This window comes from Dysidea avara, chromosome 5 (genome assembly GCF_963678975.1).
Source record: "Dysidea avara chromosome 5, odDysAvar1.4, whole genome shotgun sequence".
Classification (NCBI taxonomy): Eukaryota; Metazoa; Porifera; class Demospongiae; order Dictyoceratida; family Dysideidae; genus Dysidea; species Dysidea avara.
In genome coordinates, this window is record NC_089276.1 from 22,852,012 (window position 1) to 22,868,013 (window position 16,002).

Consider the following 16,002-nt stretch of genomic DNA (forward strand, 5'->3'; position numbering starts at 1 on the left):
TGCTGCTTTTTGACATCTAGACGTGGACATAAGTAATGTAGAGTGCAGTTATTATTCTCATCAAAGTTTCTCAGAAAATGATCCCACAGGTACAATTTCTATTTAGATTTCAACAAACAAACAAACTGACACGTTCTAAGTCCCCACAGGGATCGTTAAAGTAGCAGTGCGGGAGGGAGGATTTTTATTTTATTTTTTACTAACTAGGCAGTTGAATTATCTAGTTAAATGACAATTTTCTTAGACTGCTTTAGCAAGGTACCAACTATAAAAGGTGCTAATTGGCCTACAATAGTGCAAAAATTCCTTGATGAGGTATAAGAAAAACGGGATGCAGGTGGGGATGAGAAACTAATACTCAAGTTTATGTGGCCTAAACAGTGAAAATAAGAATGTCGCATAATGTTAACGTTGTTAAGATGTTGTGGTAACAAGAGTTTGTTGCTGACACCTGATCTAGTATTAGCATAGTTGTTATGTGGCTAACCATCACAGCAAAACACTGCCCAAGAGTTCAGACACATTAAAATGCAAAAATTACCAATGCTTTTTAGTGAGATGCATGTATGAGCTCTTAATATTGTATTGGGATGGTTGACCAAGGGTTATGATTTAAAATTGATAAGCCAATTTAGTACTGATACACTTAGTAAGACCACCTTGTTATAATGGCTAGGTCCCAACCTATGCTATAAAAGCCTTGTGTGTACCTTAAAGAAGCAGCTATATATGTCAGATACACAGCACGTTGCCAACTTACTCATGATCACTGGTATAAAAAAAAAAGCTGTCTTGCACTGAACTGAGCATACCATGCAATGACATAGACGAAATGTTAATCATATAATATTAAAATGATTGCACTGTATAGTTTGATCACTTCATTAATAGCTGTTCACTTAACTTTGTGAGTATTAGTACACCTCCATATCACAATACATTGATAAACTTATTCTACTGTTTATTAGAAATTGTACGCTTTCAAACCCATTGGCAAATGTATAAACACACTTTTAAAAACTAGGTACTATAATTCAATATAATCTGCGGTATCTCTGAAATGAGGTGCGTTTTCCATAGAAGTACAAGTTAAGTTGGATGGTGCAACTCTGTCAAAGTGAGTTTGGAATGAGTGTATAAGCTCTATGTGGTAATTTGTTGGAGGCACCAGTTTCCATACTTTCTTCACATTATCAGAACAGTTGTTAGCAATACACAGGTTAGAAGCAATTGGCTTATAGCAAAGCCAATGATACTGCTGACTATTTGTTTCAAATGTAAAGACAAAAATTGGTAATTTTAAAAGAGTAGCCATAGCAAAAATTTCAGCTTGAGTTCCCCACTCACCAAGGTTTTCCATTTGTTTACAATGATCTTTTACTGACCCTCCAAACACATATGCATCAAATATATCTTCATTTTCTTTCATAAATTCTAGAATGTATTGTCTGATTAAATGATGAAATTATTGATGACCCAGAATTTCTTTTGAAAGTGACCTAAACAAACAGTTACCATCAGGAGTGATGTAGTCAATCCTTCTTTGTTTTTCTAAAATCTTCTCTGAATTGTCGTATGATCGTGGTACAGGAGTAAGAGTGTAACTCAATGTGTCAATAGATGCAGCTGTAGTATCCATTCCTAATAGAGCATAACACACGTGGCATCTGTAAGCCCATACAGAAGCTTCATATGGTGAGGTAAACAAAACACCAGCAGCTTTGTTTAGTGAAGCAACATGTGTGGGGGAAACGGGGACATCACCAATAATAGAATTAGGTAATTTGTGAAAATTAGGGAAAGTTCGAAAGTATCCCTACAATGTGAAATGCTTGTAATTATTCTCACACATGTATGACGTTGTACCTGTATAAACTCTTCATCAGACACTTTGTCATTCAACTGAGGCTGATCCAAAACTGCTATTACAAACAATTATGCATGAAGTGAGCATTCTTTCAAATCTTTTGTTAATATAGCTTGCCATGCTTATCATTTAGCTGCTGCAATCAAGAGACAATATTATCTACATCAACATCATTTCTTGCTGTATGTATGCATCTTCTGTTAATACAGCGTTGCTTTTTTAAGCCAGGCCCACCATTTTTCTTTTTATCAAGACAAAACTTGCATTGATTGCAGTCTTCACTAATACATCCAGGGCATTCACCACATTTCAATTTCCGTTTCCGACCTAAAGAGCATTAAAAATGCATCACTGTAATGTTTGCACTATGTTTTCTTACCATGAGTGGTACATTTGGTCTGTAGAGAGTCATTTGAAGCAGAAGGACATCTCATAGTCTGTGTGTGACTTTCCATTGGCTTTGTCTGATTTTCTGTCAGCTTCATCATATTTTCCACAGGCTCTGTCTGATTTTCTGTTCCCTCCATTAGATTTTCTATTGATTCAAGGTGTTCATGATCTTGCTTCATCGACTCCATCTGATTTTTTATCAGCTCCGTCTGTTTCTTTACAGTCTTCCTCTTTGCTGCTAACAAGTCTTCAGAAACCTATTATAATATACATATCAATAATAAACCAGTGTATAATATATGCTATTGCATGCCTTTCTCCATTCATCAGCTCTTTTTCCAACTCGATTCTTAAATCTCCAATCTCCACTTTTGTTTTTCTTGCTATTGTGATGCAAAGGAAGAGACCTATATAAAGACTTCAACTGTAGCGTTCTGTATTTTCTGCAGACTTTCTTGGCTGTAGCAATTCTGTGAGTTCCAACAGGCCGAAGCAATAAGCCATTATCATGAGGTAGCATTGATCTAAACTGATTTTCTACATTTATCAGCATGTATTGCAACATTTGCAGTTTATTGCTTTCAGTACAGTTGTAAGTAAGAGACTCAATTACTTTTAAAGTTATGAAAATCTTTCTCTGTGATTTTTTGTACTGAAATGCTGTGCTATAACAAAAGTATTATTAATAGACATTTACAGATAAAACTAATAACCTTATGCTTACTAATAGGTAATTCATGGCTGCATTGTTCCATATCAAAATCTTGACCATCGATGTCATGGTCTGGAACTTCAGGGAATATCATATCTCCATCTCCTTGGCCATCATCATTGTTGTGGTCGTCATCTGCAACTGAACTAACTAATGCTTCTGAATCAGCACAAAGGTATTCATTCTGATGATAACTACTGGGCAAATCAGACCAGTTCCATGATGTATGTGTAAATATTGCAAACAAGTGTTTGCAAGGTATGTGCCAGCGTGTCCAATCTTTGCAGGTACATTCTGGCAAGCTGCTACCATTTGAGATCTTCACTTCATGAAGCTTGCCAGATGGGCTGGTCACCAAAAAAGTACCAGCTTCGCCGGTTTCCTTTACTGACTCCTTTCTAAATTTAGATGCCTTTTTAATTCTTGACAGGCAGTGTAGAATTATGGCCCGTGGTCCTTCCCTTAAGTATTCAGGAACAAAATCATTGTAAGATCGATAATAACCTGACATAGAATGTTTTGCTTTTGGTATTTGCGAATCATCTCTGGTAGAAATTCTTCAGTTAAAGTTACCACTAACTGAGATACAGTGATGTTCTTTCCTCTTGGCAAGTAGTTATATTTCAGAGTTTTATTCATAGCTTCTACGCCATTGTTAGTATCAACAGCAGCATGAAATTTATCATCACGATATGCTCGAGCCCATCTCTGAAACATAAATACTATATGTGAATTTGACAAAAGCAGTCTTTCACACACCAATTCTTTGGCTTTATAATCACCACTCAGTTGACTATTGACCAACACAATTCTAATAACAGATCAAAATTAAAATCTGATGGCATACTCCTACATGGATTTATGGTCCTTCAAACTCATAAAACTGGATGTGCGTGAAAGCCTTGTTTTGTCAAATTCGGTCACATATGTAGATACAATTTATAAGCATACAGTATAATGCAGAATATTTATATAACTGGTGAAAAAGACGTATTGACACCCCCACACAGACCAACACACAATGCTTTTGACAAATAGTCATGCCCTAAAAGAACATTACTAAGTCAGAACAGATGAATCCTCCTAGGGGTAGGGATATTTTTAACAGAGAGACAGCATCTGTCTTATGGTAAAGGTTTGGAAACTGGTTATGAGACATGGACAGTTATTATTGCTATTATTAGTACTTTACAGTGGCCAGCACTGAAGGTCTGACAGCAAATTGTGCTAAAACTTTTGGATTATCTAATACCTACTGGAATATGGACAAGAGATTATCTCACATATACTGTAGCTAATAGAAAAAATGGCCAAACAAAGGGAAAAGCCTTCCAACCCACTTAGCATTTGCTTACACAGATAGCAACCATGTCCCCATTTACAGTGGGGCAGATTAAAGTTAAATTACATTTTCTTGCTCAAAAAAGTAGCAGCCGGAACCAAATTGTGAATGCCAGGATGGTTCTCCACCACTTTGCAAATGACCACACTGAAACACCACACACACATCACACAAGTCTTTTGGCTACTGTGCTAGTTTGGTCATGCCTACCATTATACAATACATGTATATATATATAGTTGGTATTCACATGCACCCACGCATGCACGCACACACTGCTTGACTTACTTCTTGTCCTGTATTCTTTGATTTAGCCCCCAACCCCCACAATAGAGACACCCACCCGCTGGGTAACAAAATTTCAATTTTTTAGGACAGATGAATGAATGGACTCCCAAGAATGGTGGATGGGCCACTGACAATAGCATAGACCTGAGTTTTCTCCCATAAATGCAATGTACAGACTATTAATGCTTGCAAGGGTACCTTGACCCTGCCTTGTCTGGTTAAGGCCAGGGCTGCTACTATTAGCCACACTACTAGAGTGGCATGTTACCAGGCACGCACACACGCACCCACACACACACACACACACACATACACACACACACACACACACGCACACACACATGCATACGTCACCTTAGCAATTGGGAGCCACTTTTTACCAAGCCATTCTCTTACTTCACCATTGACTTCCAAATATCAGAATCCTTAAGGTCTTTCAGTGCTTGTTGATAGTTAACATCTGAAGGAAGTGTAGGATCTGTATAAGGTGGAGCATTAGCACAGCTTCGCAAAAGTGAGAAAAGGCGGTCTTTGGAATCTCTGATTTTGTGCTTGTTGGTCCATCATTCCCATGCCTGTCAGTGTTGTTCCAGTATTAGATATTGTACTTAGTATAAGTATTAGTAAAATATTTATTAGTAAAATATTGGACTCAAAATATTTAATATACAATTTGATTGATTTAGTGTAGTGTACCTTGTGCTACTAGCCCTTAATTAGCATGGGTAACTATTACGATCAGAAATCATAACAGTGTAAACATACAATAGTAAGTTTTAACTTTATAGCCACTACCTCTTTAAAGAAGAAAAAAATTACATACTTTGTTACAAGGATAAAGGTTTAGGCACTTAGGACTTCATATCCAGTAGCAACTAAGTTACAAAATAGTGGCTGCACAGGTTACTCTGTAGGCCATTAGGGAATTCCACTAGTTCACAACCCTTTGGGTGAAAACTACATGTAAATGGCTATTTCAGTGAAGTTTCAAATGATATCCTAGCTCTTGTGTGAAGATAGGCTTAGCATTTAATTAGTATATATATATAAAGGGTGGCAGCCATGAAATCATGGCTGCAATGATCTTAATCATAATAAAAAAATTTTATTGTGATCAAGATCATTGCAGCCATGAGTTCATGGCTGCCACCCTTGATTTCACAACTTTTTCACCCACGCTTTTTGAAGGCTGCACCCTTTTTGTACAGCATGGCTGTTTTTCGCATGGATCAAGACACACGGTAGTGTGTCGTGCGGCCCAAGAAGCCGGCGCGCCACACCCGTGAGTATATTGACAGGAAGAACGAAAACGTCATTTTCACACCTTTGTATCTCGGTGATCACTTATCTGATTGGAACCAAATTTGCTACACAGTTGTCCGCCAGCCAAGGGAGTCTACATTCCAAATTTGAAGGAAATCGCTCAAGCCATTTCCGAGATACGAGCTGCCAAAGTTTCGTTTTTTTTTTCTTCGTTTTTTTTTTTCTTCTTTGTCTTTTCGCACACTTGCAAAAATTGCTATAACAAGCAAACACGTACTCCGATCGCCTTGAAATTTGGCACACAGAAAGGGAGTCCAACGGCGAATCCTAGCATCAAATGTGGTACAAATCCGATGAATGGTTCAGGAGTTATGACCGATTATTCGCGTAAAACAAGATCGATTTGTTGTCACGCCTACAGGGTAAACCACTTCATGGAATGAGTTGAAAATTGCTATGTAGATGGAGTAACCATCGTAGGAGTGCCTTTTGGTGGTTTGAAAGGAATCGAGATAAAGACCACGGAGATATGACACAAAACCCAACCTGTGTCACAATTACGCGATCGATTTTTATGAATAAAAAAGTATTAGTTTTCAAGCCTACTAGGCAAACCGCTTAGAGCAATGAGCTGAAAATCGGTGTATAGCTGGAATAATCTTCATTGAAAGTCCTTGCAGTAGTACAGAAGAATCGGATTACAAACCACTGAGTTATGATTCGAAAGCCAACTCCGTGTAGCAAATGCGAGATCGAGATACTCTAATAGAACAGTCACCCTAATAGAGCATTCGGCTGGTTTATTTATTCCATTATAGAATTTTATTACATCACAAGTTATTCTGTAGGGAGTTCAGCTGCAAACAGTTAATCTTATAGACAGTTCAGCAAGAAGACAATCACCATGTGGAGAGTTAAGCAAATATATCACTATAGAGATTCAGAACATTACAAGTCACACTGAAGAAAGTTCAGCTATAAACAAGTCATGCACTGTGTAGAGAATTCAGCTACAATTAGGTCACTCTCTAGAGAATTCAGCTACACAGAATTCAGCTACACACAAGTCACTGTGGAGAGAGTTCAGCTACAAACAAATTACCCTTTAGAGTGATCAGCTACAAACAAAACACTTTGCAGGGTGTTCAGCTGCAACAAATCAACCTTTAGAGCGATCAGCAATGAACAAATCAACACAAATCTATCTGTAGAGAGATAAGCTAGAAACAAATTACCCTGTAGAGAGTTCAGCTACAAAAAAATCACCCTGTAGAGACATCAGCTAGAAACTAAACACAATGTAAGGAGTTCAGCTACAAGCAAATCACCCTGTAGAGAGTTCAGCTACAAATAAACCAACCTGTAGAGCGATCAGCTAGAAACAAATTACCCTGAAGAGAGGTCAGCTACAAAAAATCACCCTGTAGAGATATCAGCTAGAAACAAATCACCCTGAAGATAGGTCAGCTACAAAAAATCACCTTGTAGAGAAATCAACTACAAACAAAACACTTTGCAGAGAGTTCAGCTACAAACAAATCAACCTTTAGAGCGATCAGCAACAAACAAATCAACCTGTAGAGAGATAAGCTAGAAACAAATCACCCTGTAGAGAGTTCAGCTAAAACAAATCAATCTGCAGAGAGATCAGCTATGTACAAATCACCTTATAGATAGTTCAGCTACAAACAAATTACCTTGTAGAGAGATCGGCTACAAACAAATCACCCTGCAGAGAGAACAGCTACACACATATCAACTTGTATAGAGGTCAGCTACAAACAAATCACCCTGTAGAGAGATCAGCTACAAACTAGACACAAAGTAAGGAGTTCAGCTACAAACAAATCACCCTGTAGAGAGATCAGCTACAAACTAGACACAAAGTAAGGAGTTCAGCTACAAGCAAGTTACACTGTAGAGAGTTCATCTACAAGCAAATCAACCTGCAGAGCAATCAGCTAGAAACAAATCACCCTGAAGAGAGGTCAGCTACAAAAAATCATCCTGTAGAGAGATCAGCTAGAAACAAATCACCCTGAAGAGAGGTCAGCTACAAAAAAATCCCCCTGTAGAGAGATCAGCTAGAAACAAATCACCCTGAAGAGAGGTCAGCTACAAACAAAACACTTTGCAGAGAATTCAGCTACAAACAAATCAGCTTGTAGAGAGATCAGTTACACACAAATCAACCTGTAGAGAGATAAGCTAGAAACAAATCACCCTGTAGAGAGTTCAGCTACAAGCAAAACACCTTACAGAGAGTTCAGCAACAAAGAAACCACCATGTAGAGAGTTCAGCTGCAAACAAATCACCTTATAGAGAGTTCAGCTACAAACAAATCACCCTGTAGAGAGATCAGCTAGAAACTAGACACAATGTAAGGAGTTCAGCTACAAGCAAATCACTCTTTAGTGAGTTCAGCTACAAACAAATCAACCTGCAGTGAGATCACCTACAAAAAAGCACCTTGTACAGAGTTCAGCTACAAACAAATTACCCTGTAGAGAGATCGGCTACAAACAAATCAACCTGTAGAAAGATCAGCTACACACAAATCAACTTGTAGAGAGATCAGCTACAAACAAATCACCCTGTAGAGAGATCAGCTAGAAACTACACACAATGTAAGGAGTTCAGCTACAAGTAAATCACCCTGTAGAGAGTTCAGCTAAAACAAATCAACCTGCAGAGAGATCAGCTACAAATAAATCACTTTATAGACAGTTCAGCTACAAACAAATTACCTTGTAGAGAGATCGGCTGCAAATTAATCAACCTGCAGAGAGATCAGCTACACACAAATCAACTTGTAGAGAGATCAGCTACAAACAAATCACCCTGTAGAGAGATCAGCTAGAAACTAGATACAATGCAAGGAGTTCAGCTACAAGCAAAATCACCCTTTAGTGAGTTCAGCTAAAAACAAATCAACCTGCAGTGAGATCACCCACAAAAACGCACTTGTACAGAGTTCAGTTACAAACAAATTACCCTGTAGAGAGATCAGGTAGAAGAATTCACCTTGTAGAGAGTTCAGCAACAAAGAAACCACCATGTAGAGAGTTCAGCTGGAAACAAATCACCCAGTAGAGAGTTCAGCTGGAAACAAATCACCCAGTAGAAAGATCAGCTAGAAGAAGTTACCTTGTAGAGAGTTCAGTTACAAAGAAACCATCATATAGAGAGTTCAGCTACAAAGAAATTACGCCATAGAGAGTTCAGCTAGAAGAAGTCACCTTGTAAAGAGTTCAGCTACAAAGAAACCATCATGTACAGAGTTCAGCTACAAAGAAACCACCTGTACAGAATTCAACTACAAACAAATCACCCTGTATGGAGATCAGCTAGAAGAAGTTACCTTGTAGATAGTTCAGCTACAACAATTCACCCTGTAGAAAGATCAGCTAGAAGAAGTCACCTTGTAGAGTGTTCAGTTACAAAGAAACCATCATGTAGAGAGTTCAGCTGCAAACAAATCACTCTGTAGAGAGTTCAGCTACAAAGAAACCGCCATGTAGAGAGTTCAGCCTCATACAAACCACCTTGTAGAGAATTCAACTCCAACAAATCACCATGTAGAGAAGAAGTTACCTAGTAGAGAGTTCAGCTACAAAGAAACCATCATGTAGGGAGTTCAGCTACAAAGAAACCACCATGTAGAGAGTTTAGCTGCAAACAAATCACCTGTGGAGAGTTCAACTAGAAACAAATCACCCCGTAGAGAGATCAGCTGGACGAAGTCACCTTGTAGAGAGTTCAGCTACAAAGAAACCATCATGTAGACAGTTCAGCTGCAAACAAATCACCCTGCAGAGAGTTTAGCTACAAAAAAATCACCCTGTAGAGAGTTCAGCTAGACGAAGTCACCTTATAGAGAGTTCAGCTACAAAGAAACCATCATGTAGAGAGTTCGGCTACAAAGACACCACCATGTAGAGAGTTTAGCTGCAAACAAATCACCTGTAGAGAGTTCAGCTAGAAACAAAATACCCTGTAGAGAGACCAGCTAGAAGAGGTTACCTTGTAGAGAGTTCAGCTACAAAGAAACCATCCTGTATATAGTTCAGTTACATTTCAAGTCACCCAGTAGAGAGATCAGCTGCAAAAAAATATCCTGTGGGGCATAATGGGCATGTAATAAATATATGTATATAATTTGTATAATTACTAATAAAATCAAAAATAATTGAAGTGCTAAAATTCTTCTTTAAGTTCTTTTCTTCTTCCTGTAGTAAAGATAAAAACACATAGGTTAAAAAAGCCCCAAAGCCAGCCATAGGCAGGCTTTGCAGTATACAAATGCAAAAAGAAGTGATATCTAATCAAAAACAGCCAAGCTGTAAAAAAAAGGTGCGGCCCCCAAAAAGGCCATGGTGAAAAAAGATGTGAAATCCAAGGTGGCGGCCAAGAAATGGCTGTGATGGTAGGTTAATGGTTACATTTTAATAACGACAATTCAGGTGAATTTTGTGCCGCTTGGTCTTGGCACCAAATTCACCTGAATTGTTGTTATTAAAATGTAACCATTAACCTACCATCACAGCCATTTCTTGGCCGCCACCTTGGATTTCACATCTTTTTTCACCATGGTCTTTTTGGGGGCCGCACCTTTTTTTTACTGCTTGGCTGTTTTTGATTAGATATAATAACATCGAGTATTTAGTATATCACAACTTTAGTATAATACTTTAATGCTTTCATATTAGCAAGTAAAAGTATGCTAGAACAACATTAACCTGTTCACGGTGAAAATCACATAGATAAACCTGAGTCCCAGGGAAGCATTTCTCAATAGCCAACAATTCTGCTTCAGAGTAATCTGTCATAAAAAAACTGGGCTTCCAAGAGGGATTCCATAGTTGCAACTGTTGCAGAGCCTCTGATATGTGCTCTGCATCTTCTGATTGGGTGATGAATTCTGCTACAACCATGTAACCAACATTGGTTCTAACACAGAGAAAAAATAATGCCAAGTCATAACGAGTTGTTTTGTATGTTGCATCTAAAAGAGAGATTGTGCTTCCATAACGTTCCAGCAATCGCTGTTGCCATGATGTTTGGTGAACATACAGAAAAGTTTGAGAGCACTGCTTACTACAACCAAGAACTTCATACCAGCTGTCATCTTCTCCTGAATTGCCACAAAAGATATCGCTTCTTTCTACTTTATGTTTGCTTTCCAATTCAATTGTTTGCTCCTTTATGTTATCACCATCACTCTGAATATATGGGCGAAAGAAAAACTTATTCTCTGACCAGTTTGTCCTCCAATTATTTACTTTCAATCTAAGATTCTCTTGATCAATTTTTGAGAGCTCCAGTGCTCTTTTGGCCTTGTATACGTGGTTCTTAATATCACACATATCAGGATAGAATGCACGATCATAATCCTTTGGCTTAAAGCCAAGCTCTTTGCTTAATTCAGTGTTTGCATAATGTCGTAGAATTTTCTTGATCTCATAGATATCATAGATGTTTGAAAACACTAAATCAGAAATTTTTGTGATTATTAATGGATGCACTTTTTGAGCACATGCAAAGTGTGGGTGGATGCTGTGTGCTTGGCTGGTAGGCAAGGATACAAAGTACACAACTTTTGCATTAGGTGTGCCAGTCTCCAACTCTTTTTTAAGATTAGCCAGTCTAGTTTCACGTAACTGTCGCAACTTCCATACAGACAGTCCCTCTTTTTCAGCTGAATGAATTTGATAATCAGTATACAAAGTGAACTGTGTTATTCGTATGTGTGCACAGCAGCCAGTCTTTCTTGTTCCTTGTAACCGTAGCCTTGCATGTTTAGACTCCTTGTCTTTAAAATACTTCACTCCATGTTGGCAATCTAACACTGTGTGGCTATCAACAGTAAACGGAGTTTCATTAAACTTAGTTCCATCTTTCTTTTCCCAGAAAACTTTCTGGTGCTTGCTGGGTACAGGATCCTGCAAGATTGAATTTAAATTAGGCCTGGATTAGTTGTTTATGGGTAAAAATCTCAAGCATGTAGGGTCGGTAGGTCAGCATAAATAAAAATATCAAGTTAACTGACAAAACGATTAGCAAAATACAGTACAGTAAAGGGCATGGTCTTGACAAAACTGCAAATTGTTTGCAGTCATAGTGTGTTTCTAAGCAATGTTTTGAGCAGGTGAACAGAAGTTAAATGCATTAGAAGCTTGTGCTCATAGTATAGTGTTGTTTTAGTTAACTATAACTAAGTACTTTTAGTAAGGCAAATATGTATTAGTTAACTAAAACTAAAACTATAACTAAAAACAAATCCAAATTATAACTAAAACTATATCTATATAAAAACAGCAGAATAATTTACTAAGACTAAATCTAAAACTAAAAAGAATTAATTAAGAAAGATAACTATAACTAAAACCAAAAGATTTTCTTGTGCACAACTAAAACTATAACTAAAACTAAAAGGTTTTCATGTTCTTAACTAAAACTAAAAATAAACTAAAACAACAAAGACAATATAACCATAACTAAATCTATAACTAAAATGAATTAAGAAGGATTACTATAACTAAAACTAAAATTATTGAAGAAACTAGCTATGACTATAACCAAGAGTAAATAATGGAAGAGAGAGTATCCAACTGCCATATACTGCATCAGAAATGAGCACGTCAAGTAGAGAAGCCATCCTGTAGTGCTTTCAAAGCCGTGTTGAATGAAGTAATAAACACCTGCTAGGTCAGTCTGTTTGAAGTGCCCAGGCATGATTTGAAGTCAAACAGTCTGAGCTAGAAGGTGTTTATTACTTCATTCAACACCAGTGGCGTAGCCAAGGGGGGGCAAGGGGAGGCATTTGCCCCCCCGTCACTAAGTGATGTTTTTTAAAACTTCCGTCACAAGCTTTTCAGTAACTGACACGCATCCCAAATTACTGCTTGTGCGCTGCTACACTGGCGAGTGCACACAACATTCAACTCGTTTGTGAATGGTGATAATAATACGATGATTTCTTGCGCGTAACAAGTAATTAATAAAACGATGCGCTAAAAATAAGGTATGCTCGAATCCCCAGGGGTTACCCCCCTGTAGACACTATGCCTTCACCGAACGAAAATATTAGACACAATTCTATATTTAGCCTACACTACTCACGTGATAGTGCATTTTTTGAATCTAGACATGACCCGCTCAAAGTGACTTCGCAAGAGTCGCAACTCAGAAGTGACAAGTGATATGCAATGATGCTACAAACCTACGAGGTGATAAAGTGTTAAATGGACCAACTTTATTTTCCCGAGCCAAGTTAATCACACTGGATCTTCGTACAGTGTAGTGGCATGCCAGTTTAATTTTTTTTCACTTTGTCAGATGATCCGTCACAAGGTTACAAATTCTGCTAACAGGAAAGGTAGCTATAGAGTTGGGATTTCGTGCCAATACATGGCGTTTGAATTTCGCCGGCTGAAGTCAGTGAGCTCGTCATACTGTGCCAGTGTGCTAGGACTGCAGCACAGACTGTGGCTGACGTAAGTAACTGTGACACATTGTATTTGTACTAAAATATTCACAATATAGTTCTACTGGATTGTGGACGAATTTGTTGGAGTACAGTTGTGGCACGTGCGATGATGTTCGATGAAAATATTTCCATTGATAAGTGATAACTGGTAGCAATCAGTAATGAAGTAGTTATATGTAGCTAATTACATAAGCTGTAATAATACAACACCATATGTTGGCTAGCCCATCATTGGGTCATTAGCCTTTTGTGCAATTATGAACAATGTCGAGTGTTTTGTGGGGGAGTGCCTGCCCCCCCACCACCGTCTGGCTAGCTACGCCCCTGATACAAATATTTCATCAGACAAAAGCTATACACACTCCTTTGTTCCACAATTCCTGCAGTAAAGAAAAAAGTTAAAAGGAAGCATCAAAGCCATATGGCCAGTTTTGTGGCTTGCAATACAAAAAGAAGTGATATCTAAACCAAAACAGCCAAGCTGTAAAAAAAAAAGTGCGGCCCAAGGTGAAAAAAGATGTGAAATCCAAGGTGGCAGCCAAGAAATGGCTGTGATGGTAGGTTAATGGCAAACATTTTAATTACGACAATTCAGGTGAATTTGGTGCCAAATCCTAATGGAGAAGGCAACGCAAATTCACCTGAATTTTCGTAATTAAAATTTTTGCCATTAACCTACCATCACAACCATTTCTTGGCCGCCACCTTGGATTTCACATCTTTTTTCACCTTGGGCCGCACTCTTTTTTTTACAGATTGGCTGTTTTGGTTTAGATATATGTTACAGCAGTTTAAAAGATCTGGGTGATGTCTTCCAAGAACAAAAAAAAAGCTAAATTAAAATCAGACTATCTGAGATCCAATATAAAAGTATATTTTTTTTTAATAGCTATGGAGCCATTCTCAAAACAAAGAACTCTTTTAAAATCAAGCTTTCTGGTAGTGGCTGTGCATGAGTTGGCTCAGAAAATTTTTAAAACTTACACTTTCTAGCCTTAATTTTATTTTGAAGACCTGCTTAATTTAAGAAACTGAGCTCTTGCACTGCTTGAAGTATCTTAGTTTACTACAGTGGTATATCCCCAGTATATGGAACAGTTAATTGTTTGTTATTTTAGTAGTTTTTCAGTAAACCCGCATTCACTGATGTTTTACTGAGAGTTTAAAACTTAGTAAAATAATTATGTTCCATATACTTAAGTTTACTGACACTTTACTATCAGTATAACTACAGTAAGGCATCTTAACAAATTAGTAAACTAAGAACCTTCAAGCAGTGTTGTATATCACTACATAGGAATTTTTGATAGTCATATAATATGTACCCTATAGCTAGGAATTTTTTTAAAATCAGATTATCTGAGACTTGAGAGCATCTGTAAGGTTGTGTGTACTGATTGCTAAGAAATTCAAAAAGCTATTGAACTGAACAGGATGTAGCTGGTTCCATGGCATGTCATATTCTGTCACAAATGACCACAGGTGCACTTCAGCAAAACTCAGTTTTTCAGTCTCTGGAACACGTGGCATTCCCAATTTCACCACTAGCTACTTTGCAGTGGAATGTATTTTAACACAAACAAATTACTATAATTATATATAAGAAAGCTAGCAATTCCAACCATGTCTTTATGACCGCACCACTGTTTCTGTTCAGTTCTTTCCCTTCAGTGAATAGTTAATTGTCACATCTGTATGATTACAAGTTAAATATATAATCAAGCATGCACCCACAGCTTGTGGGTGGGTGTCTGGCTTAATTAATTAGAAATTTTATATGAGTAAAGATCATAGAAATGAAAGGCAATGAATTAAGGGAGGTCACCTTCACCTGCAGCTATATACTAGTGGTTTAATTAATCCCTATATACTTTCAGTCATGCATGGCTCTACTTGACAGGCTGTACATGACTGAAGAGGGAATTAGATGTCCACCTTTGTTTCATTACTTTTTATTTTCTATTATCCCTGTACTTAAATGTAAAATCACATTTACACTCATAATTATATAGCTACTATTAAGCAGTCAGCCTAATAAACTGTCAAGCAATCATTTAAATAAACTGCTGAAATCACTCCCAGGTTCTCTATAAATTTGTTTAGGAGGAATTCAAATACCCCCTAAGTTGGCATGCTCACTGCTCACATAAGGTATGCATTCCTTCCAAGTTAATTTGATATTGGATTCCTCTTATTACTACATAGACCATTGCCACACTGTAAAGTTCAGCTGCCAGTCAATTATTCTAATACATTAGGTACCCACTTTTACATGAAATAATTAGGATACTGGCTATAAGTATGAGAATACCATGTTAGCTGTTATACTGTAATACAGTGAAGCCCTTTCAAATGATACCTCTTAATGGTGGCCAACCTCTTTTAAAAAGATTATGTTCAAAATAACAGCATTAGTACACCCCCCATAAGGGCAGCTCTGTACATAATATTCTCCAACATGGTGTCTAGGGTTCAATCCACTTCCAATAGTTTAGCAGTCTGCATTAGTGTACCACTACATTAGCAGCATAACTATAGAAATTATATACAAAGAATATCATAAGAAATTGGTCGGTCCTAAAATCATGGATCACTTTATTGTGATCAGCTGACTCACTTAAGATGACTCACTTAAGATTTGTTTATACGG

General features: G+C 37.6%; 1 protein-coding gene and 1 long non-coding RNA gene across 4 annotated transcripts in view; one reads left to right on the forward strand and one right to left on the reverse strand.

Annotated features, from left to right (window-relative positions):
* LOC136256079 (uncharacterized) overlaps positions 1-13,674 on the forward strand; it is a 236,119-nt gene extending 222,445 nt beyond the window's left edge. For both annotated transcript variants that reach the window (XR_010701303.1, XR_010701304.1), the window contains 2 exons: positions 13,011-13,359; positions 13,409-13,674. This is a non-coding gene — a long non-coding RNA (uncharacterized lncRNA). The remainder of the gene's footprint in view (positions 1-13,010; positions 13,360-13,408) is intronic.
* LOC136256076 (lysine-specific demethylase 2B-like) lies at positions 945-11,230 on the reverse strand. 2 transcript variants are annotated; one of them, XM_066049001.1, is made up of 7 exons: positions 10,603-11,230; positions 4,954-5,174; positions 2,982-3,677; positions 2,571-2,922; positions 2,247-2,514; positions 1,867-2,194; positions 945-1,816 (listed from the first exon to the last, which is right to left on the reverse strand). In XM_066049001.1, exons 1-2 carry the CDS (start codon positions 11,227-11,229, stop codon positions 5,163-5,165), a joined length of 639 nt encoding a protein of 212 aa, XP_065905073.1. In that variant the 5' UTR covers position 11,230; the 3' UTR covers positions 945-1,816; positions 1,867-2,194; positions 2,247-2,514; positions 2,571-2,922; positions 2,982-3,677; positions 4,954-5,162. The 2 variants fall into 2 exon arrangements, with proteins under 2 accessions (XP_065905073.1, XP_065905072.1); XM_066049000.1 differs by lacking the exon at positions 10,603-11,230 and having other exon boundaries at positions 4,954-5,165.
* Positions 13,675-16,002: the final 2,328 nt, after the last annotated feature.

Coding starts and splice junctions, on each gene's coding strand:
- LOC136256076 (XM_066049000.1), bottom strand. CDS start 2,822: ATGTTGCAATACATGCTGATAAATGTAGAAAATCAGTTTAGATCAATG. Junction 2,515..2,570: donor GAGCTGATGAATGGAGAAAG/GCATGCAATAGC, acceptor ATATTATAATAG/GTTTCTGAAGACTTGTTAGC. Junction 2,195..2,246: donor GACCAAATGTACCACTCATG/GTAAGAAAACAT, acceptor AATGCTCTTTAG/GTCGGAAACGGAAATTGAAA.